At 38.2% G+C, this 23,498-nt stretch overlaps 1 protein-coding gene across 2 annotated transcripts in view; it reads left to right on the top strand.

Moving 5' to 3' along the window:
- ZDHHC2 (zinc finger DHHC-type palmitoyltransferase 2) overlaps nt 1-23,498 on the top strand; it is a 69,511-nt gene that overhangs the window by 28,962 nt on the left and 17,051 nt on the right. For both annotated transcript variants that reach the window (XM_027077247.2, XM_015069646.3), the window contains exons 4-6: nt 6,839-6,959; nt 14,271-14,340; nt 15,093-15,125. In XM_027077247.2, coding sequence (XP_026933048.1) covers nt 6,839-6,959; nt 14,271-14,340; nt 15,093-15,125 — 224 coding nt within the window. The remainder of the gene's footprint in view (nt 1-6,838; nt 6,960-14,270; nt 14,341-15,092; nt 15,126-23,498) is intronic.

Below are 23,498 nucleotides of genomic sequence, written 5' to 3'. Positions count from 1 at the left end.
TGTCTCAAAAAGGAATAAACATTAAAAAAAATTATATGCGAGATCATCAGCTAAGAATGAGAGGGAGGTAGGTTAATTGAGGTGTGGGAAAGCAGAGGTTTGAAATAGTGGTTGGAGAGAGTGAGGAAAATAAAATGATGAAACACGGAAGAAATGTCACAGTATTAAAATAAATAAATAAATAAATAAAATAAAATAAAATAAAATAAAATAAAATAAAATAAGGGGTGGCTGAGTGGCTCAGTCACTTAAGCATCTGACTTCAGCTCAGGTCATGATCTCACGGTTTGTGAGTTCGAGCCCCACGTCGGGCTCTGCGCTGACAGCTCAGAGCCTGGAGCCTGCTTCGGATTCTGTGTCTCTCTCTCTCTATCCCTCCCTGACTAGTGCTCTTTCTCTGTCTATCAAAAATAAATAAAGGTAAAAAAAATTATAAAAAAAAAGAAAAGAAATGTCACAGTATTGAGGGAGCAGTCGAGATTGAGGACAGTGAATTTACAGCTGTCCCACGATTTGTTGGATGATTTTTCCACAAAAAAAAACATACACTTTATTCGAGTCCTACAACTGTGTGACATAGATACTATTTATTACCATTTACAAATGGAGCAGTAGGTTCTGAACATTAGCTAATTGCTCCCGGGCATCAAGAACTAGCATGTGACAGAGCTAACATTCAAAGCAAAGTTCCCCTTTTTCTTTCTTTCTTTCTTTCTTTCTTTCTTTCTTTCTTTCTTTCTTTTAAATATTTTTAACATCTGTTTATTTTTGAGAGAGAGTGACAGAGACAGAGTGTGAGCAAGGGAGGGGCAGAGAGAGAGGGAGACCCAGAATCCGAAGCAGGCTCCAGGCTCTGAGCTGCCATCAGAGAGCCTGACGCAGGGCAGGGCTTGAACTCAGGAACCGTGAGATCAGGACCTGAGCTGAAGTCGGAGGCTCAACTGTTCAATCCACTGAGCCACCCAGGCGCCCCTAAAGCCAAGTTCTTCTGACCATCAAGCCCACACTCTTGGCAGTATACCATGCTTTAGCCTGGAGAGTGGACACCACAGTGGGTGGGTGTAGCCAGGATATCACTTGGCACATGGAGAAAAAATAGCAGCACTTCCATTTACATATTATTCTTTTAATGTTTCTTTTTTTTAAAGTTACAATAGAAGACATAGAAATATATATAAAGTATAAAATATATATAAATGCATATAAATTTTCACATATAAGGTTTCATATATAATATATTTATTACTAATACAAATAAAAATGCATGTCAGTCTCAAATTATTGTTTTACTGATGGGTCCATGATCAGAAGAGTTTGGAGACCACTGTTTTATGAAAGAAAGAGCCCTCACTTGCTGGCAAAGAATCTTGAGTTATTCCATTAATAAAGTGGAAGATCTCGCCCTAATCTTTTAATTGATCAGCAGCCAGAGACCCTCCCACTTGTAAAATGAGGGGTCCTCAGCTTAAATTGACAATAGAGTGCTCTCAGCTGCTAAAAATCTTTGAAAAAATGGGACTAAAATAGCAGGGGAAGAGGTAATAAGAAAATCATGTTAATATTTTCTTGTTACTTTTGAGAGAATCAGGAGAAATCTGGAACTAAAATTTACCTTTTTATATAACAGGATTGTTAAATTGCTAATCATTTTTAAATTTATAAGATTTTCTCCCATAAAAGTAAGAAAACCATACATTGTGAAAATGGAGACTGGACAAAAAGAGAAGGGAAAAAAATCATGCTAATCTACCCAATTTACAGGCTGAATTTCCTTCGAGTTATTTTTCCTACTTGTATTCAGCATGCACAGATTCCAGTTTTTTTCCCCCACATAATTGTCTATCATTGGTTTATTGTGATTTTTAATCATGGCATAATATTCTCACTGAAATACGTAAAAGTTTACTCTGTCACATCCCAGCTTGGAATTTTAGGCTGATCCCAACTTTTCATATCATAAATAATTTCGTTAACATGGTTGCCCATATTGTGTATACACGTTTTACCTATATTTTGGATTATTTCCTTAATATAAATTCTCAAAAGTCACATGCCTAGACCAAGGGAATTTAAGTTACTTGCCACATTGTTTGGAAAAAGAATGGTAGCAACATAAAGTGCCACCAGTTCAATCAGACCTTTGGCGTTGCCTGTTGTCATTGAGAAAGCTATTGGTCGTCAATTAAATTCTATGTTTCAATTTGTACATTTTAGATACTGGTGAGATTACACGTTCATTCTTGTCCTAAGTGAAAAATAGCTAGCAAGAAAGGAAATGCATTCCATGAGCTTTCTATTGGTTATTAGATTTCACGTTTTTTCTTAATTTGTATATCCTTTAAAAATCATACTCTTCTTTAACCTGGACTGTGGTATTCTGGATGGGATCCTGAAACAGAAAAAGATATTCAGTAAAACCTAAGGAAATCTGAATAAACTATAGGCTTAAGTTAATAATGTATCAGTATCGATTCATTGATGTACTAATATATGATGTTAATGATGTAGACAATTGGGTGAGAAGCTATATGGGAACTGTATCATATTTTCTCAAATTTTCTATAAATCTAAAATGTTTTAAAATGGATAAAACTATTTAAACCAAACAAAACAGCATGCATTAACTGGGCAGAGGACTGCCATACCCTTCAGGCTGGTGGCAGGTCAGCGATGTTATCTGTTCCACCCCGGGAGATCTTCATTCCATCAGCTCTCAACAAACGTCATCTTTCTTCAAATCTGTGACACACCTGTGCACGTACAAGTGTTCTGGGGGAGGGGCACCTGGCTGGCTCAGTGGGAACAGCATGTGACTCTTGATCTCTGGGTTGTGAGTTTGAGCCCCACGTTGGGTATAGAGATTACTTAAAAATAAAATCTAAAAAATAAAAAGTGTTCTAGGGGAAAGGACTGTGTATTTGGTGCATTCCAAAGTAGAATTAGATATTTTGAATCCATATGACACGAGTAAGAATTCTGCCAACCTGCATTTGGTTTTCTGGACCTGATGCAATGTGTTATTTACTTATTAATAAAAGCATTAAACATACTAAAGAGTCTTTCAGTTCTGTCACTGACTGGAATTTTCCTCTAAGGTAAAAAGGATCCAGAGAACTCCATAAGAAAATGTGGTAAAATGTTGATGGGTTAATCCTTTTGACTATTATTAAGTCTTTACTAAACTGATTTTCAGTGCTAGGTTTTAAATTAATTTTAGAAACACAGAGGAGAGATATATCTGCCTAAATGGTGGGATTCTGAGAATGGAATGTTGGGGACTGAGATATAAAATAAGTTTTTCCTGGAGCGCCTGGGTGGCTCAGTCAGTTAAGCATCCAACTTTGGCTCAGGTCATGATCTTGCCATTCCTGAGTTCAAGCCCCGTGTTGGGCTCTGTGCTAACAGCTCAGAACCTGGAGCCTGTTTCAGATTCGGTGTCTCCCTCTCTCTCCCTGCCCCTCCCCCACTCACGCTCTGTCCCTTTCTCTCTCAAAAATAAATAAAAACAATTTTTAAAAATTAAAAAAAAAATAAAACGAGTTTTTCCTTGATAGTCAGTGATCTGACCCAGGCCTACTGATACGTGTTCCTTTGTCCGTTTCACAATCCTAAGAGAATGCTGAATCTGTGCTAGGACTTGATCCCTGCCCGTGTGGGATTACATGTTTGTGGGAGAGTTAGACAAAGGACCAATGAACAAACAAAATAATTTTAAATTGTGGTGCATAATACAAAGAAGGACTGTATTGACCTAGGGAAGAGTATGACAGGGGGAAGGGACAGAATTTTCAGGGTACCTACCCTAGTAAAGGAATCTTGGAAGTTCTTTGAGAAGATGGCATTTAAGCTAAAATCTGCAAAGTGAGAAGGAGCCATCTATACAGTGCGAGGATTAGCATTCTAGAGAGAGGAATCTGCATGTGCAAAGTTAATAGACACTTTTACAATGACCCTTTCTTTTTCTTGACTGTTACAGCATTATGACATCATTGGATGTTATACCCTTTATACCAGTTAAATGTTTCCAAACAAGATACGTAGTTCTATTGAGACCATTTTTCTTTTCTTTGAAAACAATGAACAGAACATTTTAAATGTTAAGAGAATATCAATGGGTGCATGATGCACACTGTTGAACCATTAAATAAAAATATTGGAATTATTAAATAAGTCAGAAAATCTGGCAAATCCCCTGATAAACCAATACAACCGCATATGATGGATCAGTAAACAATTTGAATTTTTCTTTGTCAGCTCTTAGATTTAAATACGACCTGAAGAGTTACAATATTCTCATTGTATCAGCCTTCTATCAAGGTTCTTTTTTAGAGTAACTTTGAAACAATGGAATGAATTCTAGGAATCTATTATCCAATTGGGAGATAGTCGTCTACCTCCTGGAAATGTGGTTTCCGGACTTTTTTTGATTCTGAGATATTTAATCTGCTGTTTCTCCTGCCCCAGCCTCTGGGATCAGTCTGCAGCATCCTTCTTTGCCAGGCTGGAAATGACACTGCTCACGGCCACTCACCACCCTTATTTATATATTCAACCAATCAGAATACTTGTGTGAATATGTTTCAGGTTTTTAAACTAAGATTTAAGGTAGCAAGCAAGTGGAGAGCAACTGATAGAAAGAACACACTATGCCTTCACAAATGTGACCTTCATTTATTTGTTATTTGTATTCATTTGAGAAAGGACTGGTTGAAGTGTAATTTGAAAAACTATGAAATGAATTGAGAGGTAAGTAAATGCTGTGAATTTATAACAGGAGGAATATTTAACATAGAGAATACTTTTTTAAATTACCTTAGAAACTCTTAAAGACCTAACTATAACCTATCTACTAATTTAATGCCAGTAAATTTAATATGCTAATTTAGAATAATTTGTATTATGTAAATTTCTACTTATGGAAAACTTCTTTTTAGTTTCTTTATCTTAATGGGTCTGAAAGTTTACAGTTATATTTAACTATGTGTCATGCATATGGGAATCTTATGGTACCTTAAAACTTATTTACATTTTTTCTTTTAATGTGTATTCATTTTTTGAGAGAGAGGAAGACAGAGAACGAGCAGGAGAGGGGCAGAGAATCTAAAGCAGGCTCCAGGCTCTGAGCCATCAGCACAGAGCCTGATGCGGGGCTCAAACTCACAAACCATGAAATCATGACCTGAGCTGAAGTCTGGCACTGAACCGACTGAGCCATCCAGGTGCCCCAAAACTTATTTACAATTGGAAGCTGGAGATTTATTTTTCTTTTTAAAATAACCTCGTTAGAATTGTCAACCTCTAAACAAATACTTTTATATCTCCAAAGACAAAGAATTAGGCTCAAATATCATCACCTCATTTTCAACAAATTGTTTTTCTTTCCTTCATTGACCTACTTAGATTACTTTTAAAACTTAAAAAAAAAATTGAAAAACATGGCCTACATACAGAAAAAGCATTTGTAATGCATAGTTTAAAGAATAATAAGGGGCGCCTGGGTGGCTCATTTGGTTGAGCATCTGACTCTTGATTTCGGCTCAGGTCATGATCCCAGGCTAATGGGACTGAACCCCACATCAGGTTGTGCACTGAGCGTGGAGCCTGCTGAAGATTCTCTCCCTCCCTCTTCCCCTTCCCTGCTCACACTTGCACATTCTCTCTAATAATAATATAATAATAATAATAATAATAATAATAATAATAACAAAATAAAGAATAGAAAAATGAAAAGACCTAAACTGTCACCCAAGTATCAGAAAAAACATTTATATTTTCAGCATTTCTTGTGTACTCTTCCGCATTGTATTTCCCTGCATTCCTCAAGAAGTAGCTACTATCTTGAAGTTTTGTGTTAGTTATTCTCTTGTTTTTCTTTATAATTCATATATATGTGTATGTATATGTGGATAGTGTATAGCTTTCTGGTTTTAAAAACTTTGTATGAATGGAATCATACTACGTGCTATAAAATGATTTGTTGTCCAACAGTATGTTGAGATTCTTTGTTGAGCTGAACATAGAGAGCCGAACACAGCTCAAGTTCATTAATTATGCAGTGCATCATAGGATTCAGTTATGTGGATATATCATACTCCAACTTATTTATCCATTATCCTTTTGATGGACATTTGTGTTGGGTTTAATTTTTTACATTTCATACCATGATGCTATGAATATCCTTGTACATGTCTCCTGGAACACATTTAAACCTTTATAGACTTCTACAACTGGTTTTGTGTGTGTGTGTGTGTGTGTGTGTGTGTGTGTGTGTGTGTGTGTGTGTGTGATTGGGGTTTTCTTTGTGTGTGTATAGCCCAAACAAATTTGATTTTTCTCAAATAAGGATTTTTTTAATTAGGTGGGCCAAATTGGCAGTGTAAGAAGTAAAATTAATGATTAGTTCTTTTGAGTGCTAGGAAATTCATGTCATGATTATCCTCAAGTTAAAATTCACTTAGATAAGAAAAAATGCTTGATGTTTTGTTTCTATTTTTATTCCTAATAATATCCGCTTGAAAAACTTACCCAATGAGCCAAATTTGTTTATTTTGTCACTTCATTTATTAGTATAACTAATGGTGGAGTGGAACTCTATAAGACAGTTTTACATACTTTATTCCTCTTGAGTTTCATGAACATCTGAGGAAGTAGGTATTATTATTCCCTTTTTCTAGATGCATCAACTAATGATCCACTAGATTAACAGACATGCCCAGATTCAAACTCTATTATCACTCTCAGTATATATAATAGATCTGATTAATATTTTATAAATAACTTTTCGGACCAATATGGAATTTCTTGAGAACATTGACTGAAATGTAAATTGTTTCCACAGTTCCATCTCTCTTATGCGGAGAAAGAATTGTTGGAGAGAGAGCCAAGAGGAGAAGCCCATCAGGAAGTTCTTCGGCGAGCTGCCAAAGATCTCCCCATCTATACCAGGACCATGTCTGGAGGTACACGATAATGAGTGCTTTGGCACGATTCTTGTGGTGACCCTCAGCATATTTATATACTTGAAACTGTCGAACACTCATTGAAATAGATTGTGTTATGTCTTGGGTGGTTATTCAGTCTTTCCTATACGATTCTATAAAATAGACACGTGAGTAACGGTGTGTGGCACAAAGATCTCAAACACATCAGCACGGACCTCACTTCCCTTGTGACTTCTCTAGTCACTTAGTTGGGACTCAGTGGAGATGTTAGAACTGCTGAAGTACTAATTTGTAGCTGGATTTATTTTTTAAATTAAAAAAAAAATGTTAATGCTTATTTTTGAGAGAGAGAAAGAGAGAGGGTGAGTGGGAGGGGAGCAGAGAGAGAGGGAGACACAGAATCTGAAGCAGGCTCCAGGCTCCGAGCTGTCAGCACAGAGCCCAAGGTCATGACCTGAGCTGAAGTCGGACGCTTAATGGACTAAACATTTTTTAAATGTTTTTTTATTTAGATGCACATGAGTGGGAAAGGTGCAGAGAGAGAGGGAGAGAGAGAATCCCAAGCAGGCTCTGTGTTGTCAGCTCAGAGCCTGACCCAGAGCTTGAACTCACAAACCACGAGATCATGACCTGAGCCGCTGTAAAGTGTCGGACACTTAACTGACTGAGCCACCCAGGCACCCCTAATTTTTTTTAAAGTTTTAATTATAGACTTTTCCTATTATTTAATTTAAGGGAGCAATATCTATAATGAACATAACATTGACAATTTTACATAAATGTAAAGAAGTAATTGTATAAAGTATATAAAACTTAAGGGATTGATACAATTTCTTTATATTTAAAATGTATGGTAATTTTCTTTCCTTTTTTTAAATTTTCTTTTTTATTTTTTTAAATGTACATCCAAATTAGTTAGCATATAGTGCAACAATGATTTCAGAAGTAGATTCCTTGGTGCCCCTTACCCATTTAGCCCATCCCCCCTCCCACAACCCCTCCAGTAACCCTCAGTTTGTTTTCCATATTTAGGAGTCTCTTCTGTTTTGTCCCCCTCCCTGTTTTTATATTATTTTTGTTTCCCTTCCCTTGTATTCATCTGTTTTGTCTCTTAAAGTCCTCATATGAGTGAAGTCATATGATTTTTGTCTTTCTCTAATTTCATTTAGCATAATACCCTCCAGTTCCATCCACGTAGTTGCAAATTTCATTCATAGTTGCAAGATTTCATTCTTTTTGATTGCCGAGTAATAACTCCATTTATATATACCACATCTTTATCCATTCATCCATCGATGGACATTTGGGCTCTTTCCATACTTCGGCGATTGTTGATAGTGCTGCTATAACAAATGCATTTCAGTTAATAAATCTCATTTACCTGGGTCAGATCTTTTAGGTAGTTTAGTAGCAATCTGATTAAAGAATTGTCTTAAAAATGGACATACATGACTATTGATACTTGCCCACCAAGAGTCACCTAGAAATTTTGTGACTTTAGGCCTGTGCCACCTACTTTGGTAGCCACTAGCCCCGTATGGCTGTTGAGCACTTAAAATGTGGCAACTCCTGGGGCATCTGGGTGGCTCAGTCGGTTAAGCTTCTGACTCTTAATTTCAGGTCAGGTCATGATCTCAGGGTCATGAGATGGAGCCCCGAGTCAGGCTCTGCACTGAGAGCACGGAGCAGCTTGGGATTCTCTCTCTCCCTCTCTCTCTCTGTTCCTCCTCCACTTATGCTCTCTTTCTCAAAATAAATAAATAAACTTTACAAAAAATGTGACCCCTCCAAATTGAGTTGTGCTTTAGGTATAAAATACACAACTGGTTTCAGAGGCTTAGTATGAAAACGAGAATGAAAACCATCTCATCAATATTTTTATATTATTTATGTTTGTTTCTAACTCACCTGAGAATCATAACTAAGTCAAAGTCAAAGTCTTGCAATTTTTTTCTGTTTGTTTTCCCTGGGCAAGTGGTAATTCTTTGGTTTAATATTAATGCCACTGGTTCTGTTCCACTGAGATGTGCTTATGTATGTTTATGTATATTGACATGACATAAGCCTAAGCAAATACTCAATTTAAGCCCTCTAAAAATAGATTACTGCACCAGTTTCCAAAACTGGTTAATGACAGTGACAGTTTAGGGTGCAAAAATCTAGTCTCCACATTCCTAGGTCAGTGCTTTCTATAGTACCCCTTGAAACACTGGGTCAAGAGAAAGGGAGGAAGCGTAGGTCCTACTTTAACAAAGTATTAATTTCCATTAGTAATAACTACACTTTGGATTTATAAGTCATCTCCTTGTGTTGTTTATATAATGTTAAGGCTCTTATCCCTCTGAAGTATTAGATACCTTTATCCTGAGATGAACTTACGGTTCTTAATATTTGTGACAGTGCAGAATACAATCTGGATCTCCTAATGTAATCTTTGTTTATATTTTCAGTGCAAAAATTTGGGATGCCTGATAAAATCAATATTAACTGACTAGAGTCACTGACTAAGTTAAATTATGCTAAGTATAATAAATAGATTATGTCAGTGTGATTGATCCCCCTCTGGAATGTATAGAATGTAAAGGAAAACACAATGCGGAATGGATGTTCAGAGGAGCCACCACACTACCACCAGGGCAGGATGTGAGGTGGGGGTCCTTCCTTCCTCACCCCCAGCAAAGACCCTTGGTTTCTTTGGATAACTTCCGTCTTCCCCCTGAGAAATTGACTAAAGCACCTGAAAGATGCAGTGTTCATGCACTTTGTATTTCAGAGAGAATTGAAGAAAGTGATAGTAATATAATTAAGGATTTTAGTATCCCTTCTAAATCCATAGTACTTCCTCCAAACCCCAGGGAGAAAAAGGCCAGCTGCCTAGATTAAGCTGCCCTACACAGAGAAAAATTCACCTACATACAGACTGGAATGTGGGGCGTAGTAAAGCAGGGTATTAACAGGACTGTTCATGTCACCTGTTTGTTCTGTGCTTTCTTCTGATCCCACCATCTTCTGTTTTCTTACAGGGATCACCAAACTTTATTGTAGATATTTTTCTATGCTTATTAAGTGAGGACTCTTTGCTTTTTCAGCTCTCTCTTGCCCTTGATCTTTTCATACAAAAATTTTTTTTTGTAGATTTTGACGTAAGAAGGTAACACCTAGAGGTGATGGAGCTTATCTTTTTCCACACAGATGTTGATAACATTGTTTTTCAACATTACCCAAAAAGGTTTTAAATTACATAAGTAAAGTAATATAAGAATAAACTCTGAAAAAATTCAAACAAGATAGTTAAAATTCTTCCTGACTGTTAACAGTTTTTAAATGATAATCAGTTCATTTTAAATTATAGCAGGATAATTTTAGTTGAATGTAATGTAGCACATGGAATTTTTTTTTAAGTTTTTATTTTATTTTATTTTATTTTTTAAATGCTTTATTTATTCTTGAGAGAGAGACAGTATGAGCGGGGGAGGAGCAGAGCAAGAGAGGGACACAGAATCTGAAGCAGGCTCCAGGCTCTGAGCTGTCAGCACAGAGCCTGATGCGGGGCTCGAACTCACTAAGTTTTTATTTTAAGAATCACCTGGTGCTCATCATGGCAAGTGCCTTCCTTAATCCCCATTACCGGTTAACCCCCCCCCCACCCCCCCACCCCCCCCACCCCCCCACCCCCCCGCCCCGCTCTGGTAAACATTAGCTTGTTCCCTATAGTAGAGTCTGTTTCTTGGTTTGTCTTTGTCTCTTTTTTCCCCTTTGCTCGTTTGTTTTGTTTCTTGAATTCCGCATGTGAGTGAAATTGTATGGTATTTGTCTTTCTCTGACTGATTTATTTCACTTAGCATTATACTCTCTAGCTCCATCCATGTCATTGCAAAGGGCAATATTTCATTCTTTTTTATGGCTGAATAATATCCCATTGCATATATGTACCACATCTTCTTTATCCATTCATCAGTGACGGACACTTGGGCTGCTTGCAGATCTTGGCTATTGTAAATAACGCTGCTGTAAACATAGGGGTACATGTATCCCTTTGAATTAGTGTTTTTGTATTCTTTGGGTAAATAGTAGTGAGATTGCTGGATGGTAGGGGTAGTTCTACTTTTGACTTTTTGAGGAACCTCCATACTGTTTTCCACAGTAGCTGCACCAGTTTGCATTCCCACCAACAGTGCAAGAGGGTTCCTTTTTCTCCACATCCTCACCAACTCCTGTTGTTTCTTGTGTTGCTGATTTTAGTCATTCTGACAGGTGTGAGGTGATATCTCATTGTAATTTGATTTGCATTTCCCTGATGGTAAGTGATGATGAGCATCTTTTTATGTGTCTGTTGACCGTCAGGATGTCTTCTTTGGAAACATGTCTTTTGCCCATTTTTAATTTGGATTATTTGTTTTTTGGGTGTTGATTTGTATAATTTGAATACTAACCCTTTACCGGATATGTCATTTGCAATTATCTTCTCCCATTCCATAGATTGCTTCTTAGTTTTGCTGATTGTTTCCTTTGCTGTGCAGAAACTTTTTATTTTGATGTCATGCCAATAGTTTATTTTTGCCTTTGTTTCTCTTGCCTCAGAGGACCTATGTAGAAAAAAAATGCTATGGCTGATGTCAGAGAAATCACTGCTTATGCTCTCTTCTAGGATTTTTATGGTTTCAGTTCTCACATTCAGATCTTTGATACATTTTGAATTTATTTTTGTGTATGGTATAAGAAAGTGGTCCATTTGCATTCTTTTGCATGTAGCTGTCCACTTTTCCCAACACCATTTGTTAAAGAGACTGTCTTTTTCCCCTTGCATATTTTTTGCGTCCTTTGTCATAAATTAATTGATCAAATAATTGTGGGTTTTCCATTCTATTCTATTGATCTGTGTGTGTATTTTTGTGCTGATACCATACTGTTTTGATCACCACATCTTTGTAATGTAAATGTGAAGTCCGAAATTGTGGTGCCTCCAGCTTTGTTTTGGCTATTTGGTGTCTTTTGTGGTTCCATACACATTTTAGGATGGTTTGTTCTAGTTCTGTGAAAAATGCTCTTGGTATTTTGATAGGGATTGCATTGGGTGTGTAGATTGCATGGGGTAGTATAGGTATTTTAATAGTATTTGTTCTAATCCATGAGCCTGGAATGTCTTTCCATTTCTTTGTGTCATCATCAGTTTCTTTAATCAGTGTTTCATAGTTTTCAGAATATGGGTCTTTCACCTCTTTGGTTAGGTTTGTTCCTAAGGTATCTTATTATTTTTGGTGCAATTTTAAATGGGATTGTGGGGTTTTTTTTAATTTAAAGACTAAATTTATGTTTATGAAAGACTATAAACAAAAATCTTATTTCTACATTGTTTTGATTTCCTATGAATTATTTACCCACTTTGATTTGAGAGTTTTGTTCCCCCCCACCCCCAGCATACTTTAAAATAGAGATAATCACCATCTGGAGAGAACCTAACATTGTCCCCCAAACTTACCACTTAAAATTCAACTATAAGTGTAAAAAATATAAACTTGGCATTAAAAAATGTAAAATATGTGATTAAATTTGTGTATTAATTATATGTTGAAATAATATTTTTGATATGTTAGGTAAAATAATATATTTTATTAGAATTAATTTCCATGTTTCTTTTTATGTCTTTGTAAAATTTTAGAGAGATTAGAGAGATAGTGAGAGCCAGGCAGAGGGGCATAGGGAGAGAAAGAGAGAATCTCAAGCAGGCTCCATACTCAGCATGGAGCCCCATGCGGAGCTTGATCCCACAACACTGGGATCATGACCTGAGCTGAAATCAAGAGTTGGACACTCACCCAGCTGAGCCACCCAGGCGCCCCATATTTTTATGTCTTTTAACATAGCTCCCAGAGAATCTAAAAATATACATGTGGCTCACATTATATTTCTGCTGGATAATACTGCCTTCCACTGTAATGCTTTGCATGAGCCAGTGATACTGTGTAGCTTTCCCTAGTATGTTGCTGTGAGACTTCTTCATTTAGGAGATGAGGCTGCCATGCCATTAATCTCTGTGGTGTCTGAAAAAAAGAGTTGTAAGGGGATGACTGAGAACTTATTTCAGTATTGAAAACAATTCCAAATAGGCCTTGTTGAAAAAACCTGGGGCGCCTGGGTGGCTTAGTCAGTTAAGCATTCAACTTCAGCTCAGGTCATGATCTCACAGATCGTGGGTTCGAGCCCCGCATCGGGCTCTGTGCTGGCAGCTCGGAGCCTGGAGCCTGCTTCAGATTCTGTGTCTCCCTCTCTCTCTTCCCCTCCCCGCTTGAGCTCTCTCTCTCTCTCTCAAAAAATAAATAAACATTGAAAAATAATAATAATAAGGAAGAAAAAAACCTCATCTTAATCTTAGTTTATAGCAACTGTTTCCTGTTTCAGAGATCACATTAACTAATATAACAGTGGTAATTATTTGTTGTAAGGACTTTTTCCAAATTTTAAATGCATTGATTTGGTTTTACTGATCCTGTGACCCACGTAATAACTGTCTTCCTGTAATTTTGGTAGACTTCTTGCATCTTGTAAGATGTCTGTGTACTGAAATAGCATATCCAGATCAGACATCCATCATTGTCTTTGATATGTGTATATTAGAGAAGAAAGGATCAGGACTTCTATTACAAGAACTAAAATTCTGAATTGGAAGTACTTCTTCTAGTACTCACTTCTAATCTTATATCTCACAACAGTGAACAATTTGAACAACTAATAGAGTTTATTCACATACTTCTAAAATGTGTTTCTCATAAAACTAAAATGTGGTTGTATCCTCTCGTACTTATCCTGGTAGGGAACAGGAAATAAGTTGATTTACCTGTGGTATGCACTCTGTTTACTTTGATAGAAATGGACATATTTTTGCACCCTCTGTGAGCTTTCCTATCATTACTAGCAATTGTGAAAGTCTTAGAAAAATTCCCCCCAAAGATTCTTGAGAAATCTCTTTTGAAAACTGAGGCCGGGGGCAGCTGACTGGCTTAGTCGGTGGACAGTGCAATTCTTGATCTCGGGGTTGTGAATTCATGCCCCACATTGGGTGTAGAAATTACTTTTAAAAGAAAGGTAGGAAGAGAGGGAGGAAGGGAGGGAGGGAGCAAGGAATAAGGAAAGAATAAAAGAAAGAAAGAAAACTGGGGCTATAAGCAACTCATCCTATTTTTGTATTTACACAAGAGAACATCTCATTTTTACCAAATTCAAATTCACTATGCTTTTTAGAAGTTAAATTTGGATAGATGATAAGAGCTGTTTAATTGTATATTCAATTCAGTGTTAAATCTAAGACTAAGTGGAACTTTTTGTCCCTAGCAATCCGATATTGTGATAGATGCCAACTCATAAAACCAGACCGCTGCCATCACTGTTCTGTCTGTGACAAGTAAGAAAACCTTTTACTTCTGAAATGTCTACATGTGGTGTTCCTCTTAATTAATAATGTTTCTTTCCTCACTGTTTTCCAGATCATTTCTTTAATTGTGCTTCTGAGAGCTTTATTTAGGAAATAGAACCAGTATAATCACTTGCATTAATGTGAGTGTGGCTAGAGCCACACTCACTTAATGGTCCCTCCCCCCCCCCCCCCCCCCCCCCGGATTCACATGGATAGGAGTCAAGTGCACGAGTTTTGACAGCTCAGACTTGGCTAGTTCTGTTTAACAAATGCTTCTGTGACTCTTTTTCATCTTTATAGAGATAGCTCATTTGACTTCATGACAATTAGATATTGTCAGATTCTTACTACACCACAGGGACAGTGCTCCTTATCTTAAAGATTGATATTAAAGGAAAGGTTCATCCAGACTTTCTGTAAACCTGTTGACATTTTGCACTTTCTTTAACCTAAGATACTTGTGTGTTAACATATTGCATTGTTTGCAAAAAATGAGGTATTTTATTTGTATTTTAAAGCGTGTATATTTTTAAAGTTCTATAATTATATCATAATTAAAATTGGCTGTCATGTTTATTTGAGCTGAAGACTTTCTCTATTATTCAACTTTTAGATAAGTAAGCAATTTTGCGATATTTTACTTGACACAACTCTTTTTTCTATGACTTTTATATTTGCTTTTTATACTTTAATGGGGCTAAAATTTTATGGTGTTAAGTTTTGTGTGTGTGTTTTTTTAGATGTATTTTGAAGATGGATCATCATTGCCCTTGGTGAGTATAGATCTGTATTCAAACAGGTTTCTGTCCCTTACAACTTAATAAATTGAATCATTTATCTGTTTAAATCTTCTTATAAATCTTGCCTTAGCTGACCCAGGAGGTACTTTCAGATTTAGTTTCTAGTATTTGTTAAATTAGCTCAAGGGAGCTTTTTTTATTCGGAAGAATTTCCATGAAATAACTTCAAAACTAGTAGGTAAACAGTATAAAAGTCATATTTGCTTAGAACAAATGGTTTTCTTTGTATGCACATGCCTAAATACAGAGATCCTGAAACACTTCCCAGAAATTACACCAAAATATATTCATAAATTATACACAATACTTTACTGGAAGTTTTGAATAATGAATTAATTCATCTAAAACTTTAACAATTTATTTTAAATAGAACTTGACATTGAGGAGTAGAAGAGCAAATACACAAATATACACATATGGGTTTCCAGGGACACCTGTGTGGCTCAGTCAGTTAAATGTCTGACTTCGGCTCAGGTCTTGAGCCCACGGTCCATGCATTTGAGCCCGACATCGGATTCTGCTGTCAGGGCACAGCCCACTTCAGATCCTGTGTCCCCCAGTTGCTTTCTCTCGTTCTCTCTCTCTCTCTCCCCCTCTCAAAAATAAACGTTAAAAATTTTTTTAAAATAAACAAGTGTTTCTACTTAGAACGCATTAATATTTTAGAAAATAATTTTAGGTCAGGCAGCTGAACAAAGGGTTATTTGAAAGATCTAATTAAGTAATGAGGGTTGATTTTTTTCTACCCCTCTCTGTAATTTTTCTTCTCAAGGTGCACATACCTGTGACAGCTACACTGAGGTTACCAGTGGCTTGGATTTGGACACGAGGCATGATTACTGTACAAGCCTTGTCTTCTTTCAGGGGTGACCCCCAGAGAAAGGTAGACATGCTCACCACTGTTTGTCAGGTGTTGGTAGAAACATACAAGGAATGATTCTCTCAGCTGCGGGAAATCACAGGGAAATGTCAGGTTCACGGTACTTTCTCTCTCTAGATACCTCTTCCTTTTCTCCACCTAGGGTTTCTTCTTTCAAATGTTAAGGCAAGTTAATGCCTGTGAGAATAATGTTCTTCTCAAGGAAAGATCTCAATAAATAGCCTCCCCTGATATTAATGTTCATTTGTAGCCATTCTTTTGCTTTCCTCATTCTTTCATTCATTGTATTCTCTTTCTCAGCAGGTAGCTCCCCCCGCCCCCGCATATCCTCAATTGTAAGTTTTCTTAATCTTCCTTACATTCCTCTGTTGATCCCTCTAGTAGCTCATGTCGTCAGTTCCTCACCACATCCCCACAACCTGTCTGTGGGTTCACTGCACCTGAATAGTTCCCCTGCCCATGGCAGCTCCCTGCCTCAAGCACCACAATTTCTTTTCTTCTCCGCCTGAGGGCTCTTTTCCACCTGAGGGGGTTGATTCGGCTGCTAAGCTGGACAGTCCCCAAGCGCCAGGCCTTTCATGCACCCAGAGGCCACCCTCAACCAGCAAGGGCCTGGCCATCAACACATGCTGTCTTGGCTTTTCTCCCTTCCTTGTTTCAAATACACTGTATCCAGGTTCTTGTCCAGGGGCTGCTCTCAGGGGAGCCCGTACTGAGACACCCCTCTTTTCTGAATAGCTATGTATTCTAGGGAAAACTTAGCAGGGTGGGCAAGAACTCAGGGACCTAGAGTTGACTTTGATTTTTCTGACCTAAAGTAATAGGAGATCGTGATGATAAGGGATGGAAAGGTGGAAACAATCCATATTAATCCCAAGCTTTGCACACCTATAAATCTTACCGCGCTCTTGCTATCCTCACTACAGCACAAAAATAGGAAATAATAATTTGCAACGATAGCAACTTTTTCTAAACCTGCAATTAATTTGGCTTTGTAAGAAGCTTCTAGCACAATCTGACAATCTTCCACATTTTGACAGTTCTTGTTAAATAAATGAAGGGGAACAGATCTAAAGCTCTGGAGGTTTTAAACTATCTTTTTTAAAAAGTTTATTTATTTTGAGAGAGAGAGAGAGAGAACGAGCAGTGGAGGGGCAGAGAGAGAGAGAGAGAGAGGGAGAGAGAATCACAAGCAGGCTCTGAGCCGTCAGTGCAAAGGACTCTGGAGGGTTTAAAAGCGGGCTCGGATTGCATAGCTGTACCTCCGCGTTATCATGCTCACTCTTCATGGCCACGTGGAAGCTGTTGAATGAACCGGCCGCAGTACCCGCCAACTTCTGTGTCGTTGCTTCTCTGGGCTGTTGTGTCTCCTGTCATAGCCACCGTTGTCACAGCCACTGCCTCAGCTCTGGGCCCACCCTTGCAGCAAGCAGTAGCCAGGTCGGTTTGTGAAGGGATGAGTGCCAGCCGCCTAGTATTTGTCTGGTGCCAGCTGCGTGGAGCAGTCATTTCATTTACGTATTTTAAATTTCAAATTAAATTTTTAAATTAAAAAATTTAGGGGCGCCTGGATGGCTCAGTCGGTTGAGCGTCCTACTTGGGCTCAGGTCAGGATCTCCCAGTTTGTGAGTTTGAGCCCTGCGTCAGGCTCTGTGCTGACAGCTCAGAGCCTGGAGCCTGCTTCTGATTCTGTGTCTCCCTCCCTCTCTCTCTCTGTCCCTCCCCTACTCATTCTATCTCTCTCTCTCAAAAATAAATAAACATTAAAAAAAATACTCTCTGGACCTACTGATATATATGGAGCTGTCTGGTTCTCTTTTTACTGGTTGTATGATATTCCATTATGTAAGCTGTTTTTATTTAACCAAGCTTAAACAACCATTTGAGTTGAGATTTAGGCTTAGGTTATGATCCCAGGGTTGTGGGATTGAGCCCCATGTCAGGCTCCACATTGAGGAGGGACCCTGCAGCTGCTTAAGATTCCCTCGGGCGGGGGGGGGGGGGCGGGCGGTGGAGGGGTGGGGGGGTTGGGCCTGGGTGGCTCAGTCGGTTGAGCATCCTACTTGGGCTCAGGTCATGATCTCATGGTCTGTGAGTTCGAGCCCCGTGTCAGGCTCTGTGCTGACAGCTCAGAGCCTGGAGCCTGCTTCCGAGTCTGTGTCTCCCTCTCTCTCTCTGCCTCTATCCTGCTCATGGTCTGTCTCTCTCTGTCTCAAAAATAAAGAAAAACGTTTAAAAAAATTAAATTAAAAAATTTATAGGTGATACATACATACTCATGGTACTCAATTTAAAAATTAAAAAAAAGTACAAGTGTTCTTCTCAGTGCCCTCTCCCCCTTTTTGCTCCTGCTTACAAGAACGTGTTGCTAAACATCACGTGCACATTTCTGACATAAATGTGGATTTGGGTGCGTTACGTGTTTTTGTACACACGCAAAAATATTTTACACATTGTTTTCACACAAGTGGTTCCATTAAGGACTGGGTTTGTGCCTTTTTTTTTTTCCTCTCCACTTAATATATCCTGGAAAATTTTCCCTATCCGTATATAAATAACCTTTTTTTATAGTCATTTTGGGAATACAACAGTCATTCATTAAAACATCTTCAGGATGTTCCAAACTCTTATTAGGCAGGTCTTGTATATAATTTTGAAGTGCAGTAACTGTCAACTTTGAGCATCTGAAAAATCAGAAAACTATGCTTGTTTGTCGTCAATGATTTCAGCTTCTCTGCTGTGGCCAGTTGAGATTACCCATAAGGGTGCTGGAGTTCAACATCACACTTGTGTTTTAACTAAAATGGTGATGGATCTTGTGGTCAGAAGTGTTTTTTCTTTTAAAAAAATTTTTTAATGTTTATTTATTTTTGAGAGAGAGAGAGACAGAGCATGAGTGTGGGAGGGGACAGAGAGAGAGGGAGACGCAGAATCAGAAGCAGGCTCCAGGCTCTGAGCTGTTAGCACAGAGCCTGACACAGGGCTCAAACCCACAAACTGTGAAATCATGACCTGGGCCAAAGCCGGATGCCCAACCGAATGAACCACCCAGGCACCCCAGAACTGTTTTTTTCTTTTAATATAAAATTTTCATTAATGTTAATTTTTTTTTTATTTTTTAATGTTTATTTCTGAGACAGAGAGCACGAGTGGGGGAGGGGCAGAGAGAGAGAGGGAGACACAGAATCGGAAGCAGGGTCCAGGCCCCGAGCTGTCAGCACAGAGCCCGATGCGGCGCTCTAACGCACAGACCGTGAGATCGTGACCTGAGCTGAAGTCGGTCGCTCAACCAACTGAGCCACCCAGGTGCCCCAATGTTAATTTTCTTAATGATCTGTTTTGACATGCTTGCCAAAGATTAGGTAACGCTAATTAAATTCGATAATTTTAGCTTCATTTTGTTGAGCACCTATAATGTGCTAGAGACTATATACAGACGCACACACACACACACACACACATATATATAATCTGTAATTCTTGTAACGATGACAGAAATTATAGAAATTATTTGTCCCTGGGCACCTGGGTGGCTTAGTTGGCTGAGTGTCCAACTCTTAATTTCAGTTCAGGTCTTAATCCCAGGGTGATGGGATCAAGCCCCATATCAGGCTTTGTGCTGAGTGTGAAGCCTGCTTAAGATTCTCCCTCCCACCCCGCCCCCCCGCTGCCACTCGTCTCCCCCAGTTGCATGCTCTCTCTCCTTCTTTAAAAAAATTTTTTGTAAGGAAATTATTTATCCCATTTTAAAGAGGAGGGGTAAGTGGGGCTCAGAAAAGTTAAAGAGCGGGCTTAAAGTCCCATGGCAAGATTGTTGGACTCCAAAGGCCACGTTCTTTCCTTTTTTTTTTTTTTCTATGTTATGTTCTTTCTCCAATTTAGAACCAGAAAGCATTTTTTCTGAATCAGAGCCAACAGCTGTTTGCACTGAATTTTAAACAACACACAAGGGATATTTACCACAATCATGTTTTATTTCTCTATATAAAATCATTCAGACACAGAATACATTCTCTTCCTTTTAATTTTTTTATTAAATATGATTTATTGTCAAATTGGCTTCCATACAACACCCAGTGCTCATCCCAACAGGTGCCCTCCTCAATGCCCATCAGCCACCCACCCCCCCCTCCCACCCCCCATCAACCCTCAGTTTGTTCTCAGTATCCAAGAGTCTCTTATGGTTTGGCTCTCCCTCTCTGTAACTTTTTTCCCCCTTCCCCTCCCCCATGGTCTTCCATTAAGTTTCTCAGGATCCACATGTGAGTGAAAACATATGGTATCTGTCTTTCTCTGCCTGACTTATTTCACTTAGCATAATACCCTCCATTTCCCTCCATGTTGCTATAAAAAGCCATATTTCATTCTTTCTCATTGCCAAGTAGTATTCCATTGTGTATATAAACTACAATTTCTCTATCCATTCATCAGTTGTTGGACACTTAGGCTCTTTCCATAATTTGGCTATTGTTGAAAGTGCTGCTATAAACATTGGGGTACAAGTACCCCTATGCATCAGCACTCCTGTATCCCTTGGGTAAATTCCTAGCAGTGCTACTGCTGACTCATAGGGTAGATCTATGTTTAATTTTTTGAGGAACCTCCACACTGTTTTCCAGAGTGGCTGCACCAGTTTGCATTCCCACCAACAGTGCAAGAGGGTTCCCGTTTCTTCACATCCTCTCCAGCATCTATAGTCTCCTGATTTGTTCATTTTGGCCACTCTGACTGGCGTGAGGTGGTATCTCAGTGTGGTTTTGATTTGTATTTCCCTGATGAGAAGTGATGTTGAGCATCTTTTCATGTGTCTGTTGGCCATCTGGATGTCTTCTTTAGGGAAGTGTCTATTCATGTCTTCTGCCCATTTCCTCACTGGATTATTTGTTTTTCGGGTATAGAGTTTGGTGAGTTCTTTATAGATTTTGGATACTAGTCCTTTAACCACTATGTCATTTGCAAATATCTTTTCCCATTCAGTCGGTTGCCTTTTAGTTTTGTTGATTGTTTCCTTTGCTGTGCAGAAGCTTTTTATCTTGATGAGGGCCCAATAGTTCATTTTTGCTTTTAGTTCCCTTGCCTTTGGAGATGTGTCGAGTAAGAAATTGCTACGGCTGAGGTCAGAGAGGTTTTTTCCTGCTTTTTCCTCTAGGGTTTTGATAGTTTCCTTCTCACATTCAGGTCCTTCATCCATTTTGAGTTTATTTTTGTGAATGGTGTAAGAAAGTGGTTTAGTTTGATTCTTCTGCATGTTGCTGTCCAGTTACGTTCTCTTCCTTTTCAAATTGAGTCTACAAAGGAGTAGAGAGTTAAAACATTTCATCAAAGCTGTCTGTTATGAAGAGACATTTTATTACTATATTTCTTCAAGTGTAAAGTACATATCAAACTCCAAAATACTTGGTCTTTATTTACTGACTTTCTCTTCTGTTTCCTAAGTGACAGTTAAAGTTACATTACATCATGCTCCTAAGTAGAAGTCAAAGTAAGTTAAATTCAATGTTATAAAATCTTCTACTTTTCATAAAAATACTATGTATCATTTAATACCAAACCTGCTTCTTACATTCCCATAGGAAGAGAAATAATCTTTCCTATCCCTTCTTATCTTCCCCTGGTCCACAAAAGAGTCATTGTCTTTGCCCCCATTGTCCAGAGTATTAAGGCACCCCAGCTTCCATGTAACCATTCTCTCCTCTAGAAACCAACACAAGGAAGCTAAGGGATTATCCTGCATCCTTTGGAGACAGAATGCAATTACAGTAGGCTTGTTTGGAACTCTCTGCAATATTATTTCTTGCCATTGTTTCATTCAGATGTCACAAAAGGCAATCTCAGCAATTGGTTTACACTCACACTAGAATCATAACTGTTTTCATACAATGTGCACCCACAAGTTTTGCCTTCTTTATTACTTATTTGCAACATACAATACCTTTATGTTCCAGAATTACTAAATCTAATGCCGTTCCCTTTACCTTATGGTTTTTGAGGTAGACGATATAAACATTTTTCTCCCCCCCCCAAATTTTCCATTTATTCATAAACCAGATAAAGGCTTACCTTTTTACTTTTTTTTAAAGTTTTTTTAATTGTAATAACACTTACACAACACTTACCCTTTTAACAAATTGTTTTTTTTTAATTTTTTTTTATAACATTTATTTATTTTTGAGACAGAGAGAGACAGAGCATGAACAGGGGAGGGGCAGAGAGAGAGGGAGACACAGAATCTGAAACAGGCTCCAGGCTCTGAGCTGTCAGCACAGAGCCCGACGCGGGGCTCGAACTCATGAACTGTGAGGTCATGACCTGAGCTGAAGTCGGACGCTTAACCGACCGAGCCACCCAGGCGCCCCTCTTTTAACAAATTCTTAAGTTCACACTACAGTGTTGTTAGCTATAGGTACAGTGTTCACCACAGACCTCTGGGGCTTATTTATCTTGTATAATTGGGTAAACATTTTTCATATGTACACTTCTACTTTAAAAATCTAAAAAGAAAAATGCCTTAGTTTGTTAGCAAAGTCAACAGAGAATGAGGTCACTTTGCTAACATTAGAGTAAGCAAAAGACATTTGAGGCCAGGAAACAATACGTGTATGTTCTTTGCACTGGGTTTATTGTACCAGTTAACAAAGTTAACTCACCCATTGAAGATGCCAGCCATTTCCACTTAGGGGTTGTGTCACATTTACAACGAGATCACCCTGTAGTTCCCTGTCTTTATCAAAAAGAAAAGGAAACAAATTTTTTAAGTTTATTTATTTATTTTGAGAGAAACAGAGACAGCGCCAGTAGGGGGAGGGGCAGAGAGAGAGGGAGGGAGAGAGAGAGCATCCTAAACTGGCCCTGCCCTATCAGCACAGACCCTGACGCAGGGCTTCAAGTCAAGAAACTGAGATCACGGCCGGAGCCGAAACCAAGAATCAGACACTTAACTGACTGAGCCACCCAGGCGCCTGAAAATTAAAAAATAAATAAATAAATAAATAAATAAATAAATAAATAAATAAATAAAAATTGATAGAAGAGTGTGGCTATGAAGTATGAGTTGTATTTGTATTTATGTTTATTGATATATAGTAGTTTGAATTCTTACCCCTCCTCCCAAATATACTTTAGTGTGAGAACTGAGAATTATCAATCTCCATGTTTGGAATCAAAGGCTATAAAGCCCACCTCCGGAATGTTTATTTTGCAGATAAGGAAAATGAAAGTCTCGCAGACTATTCCACTTGGTCAGGGCCACGTAATTGTCAAGTGGCGGTTTTACGTTATGATCCCCGCAGTTTGGTTCTCAATCCTATTTCTTCTCTTAAACCTCCCCTTGATAATCTGTTTACTTCAGTGGTGTGCTGATGGCATGCAAGCAGTTTGTGAAGATATTTCATCTAATTCGGGAAAACCTGAAATATTTGAAGTTACTTAATCATAGTTAGAAATTAAATCCAAAGGTAAGAAAGAAA

This window comes from Acinonyx jubatus, chromosome B1 (genome assembly GCF_027475565.1).
Source record: "Acinonyx jubatus isolate Ajub_Pintada_27869175 chromosome B1, VMU_Ajub_asm_v1.0, whole genome shotgun sequence".
Classification (NCBI taxonomy): domain Eukaryota; kingdom Metazoa; phylum Chordata; class Mammalia; order Carnivora; family Felidae; genus Acinonyx; species Acinonyx jubatus.
This window is presented reverse-complemented; position numbering and strand designations above follow the sequence as displayed.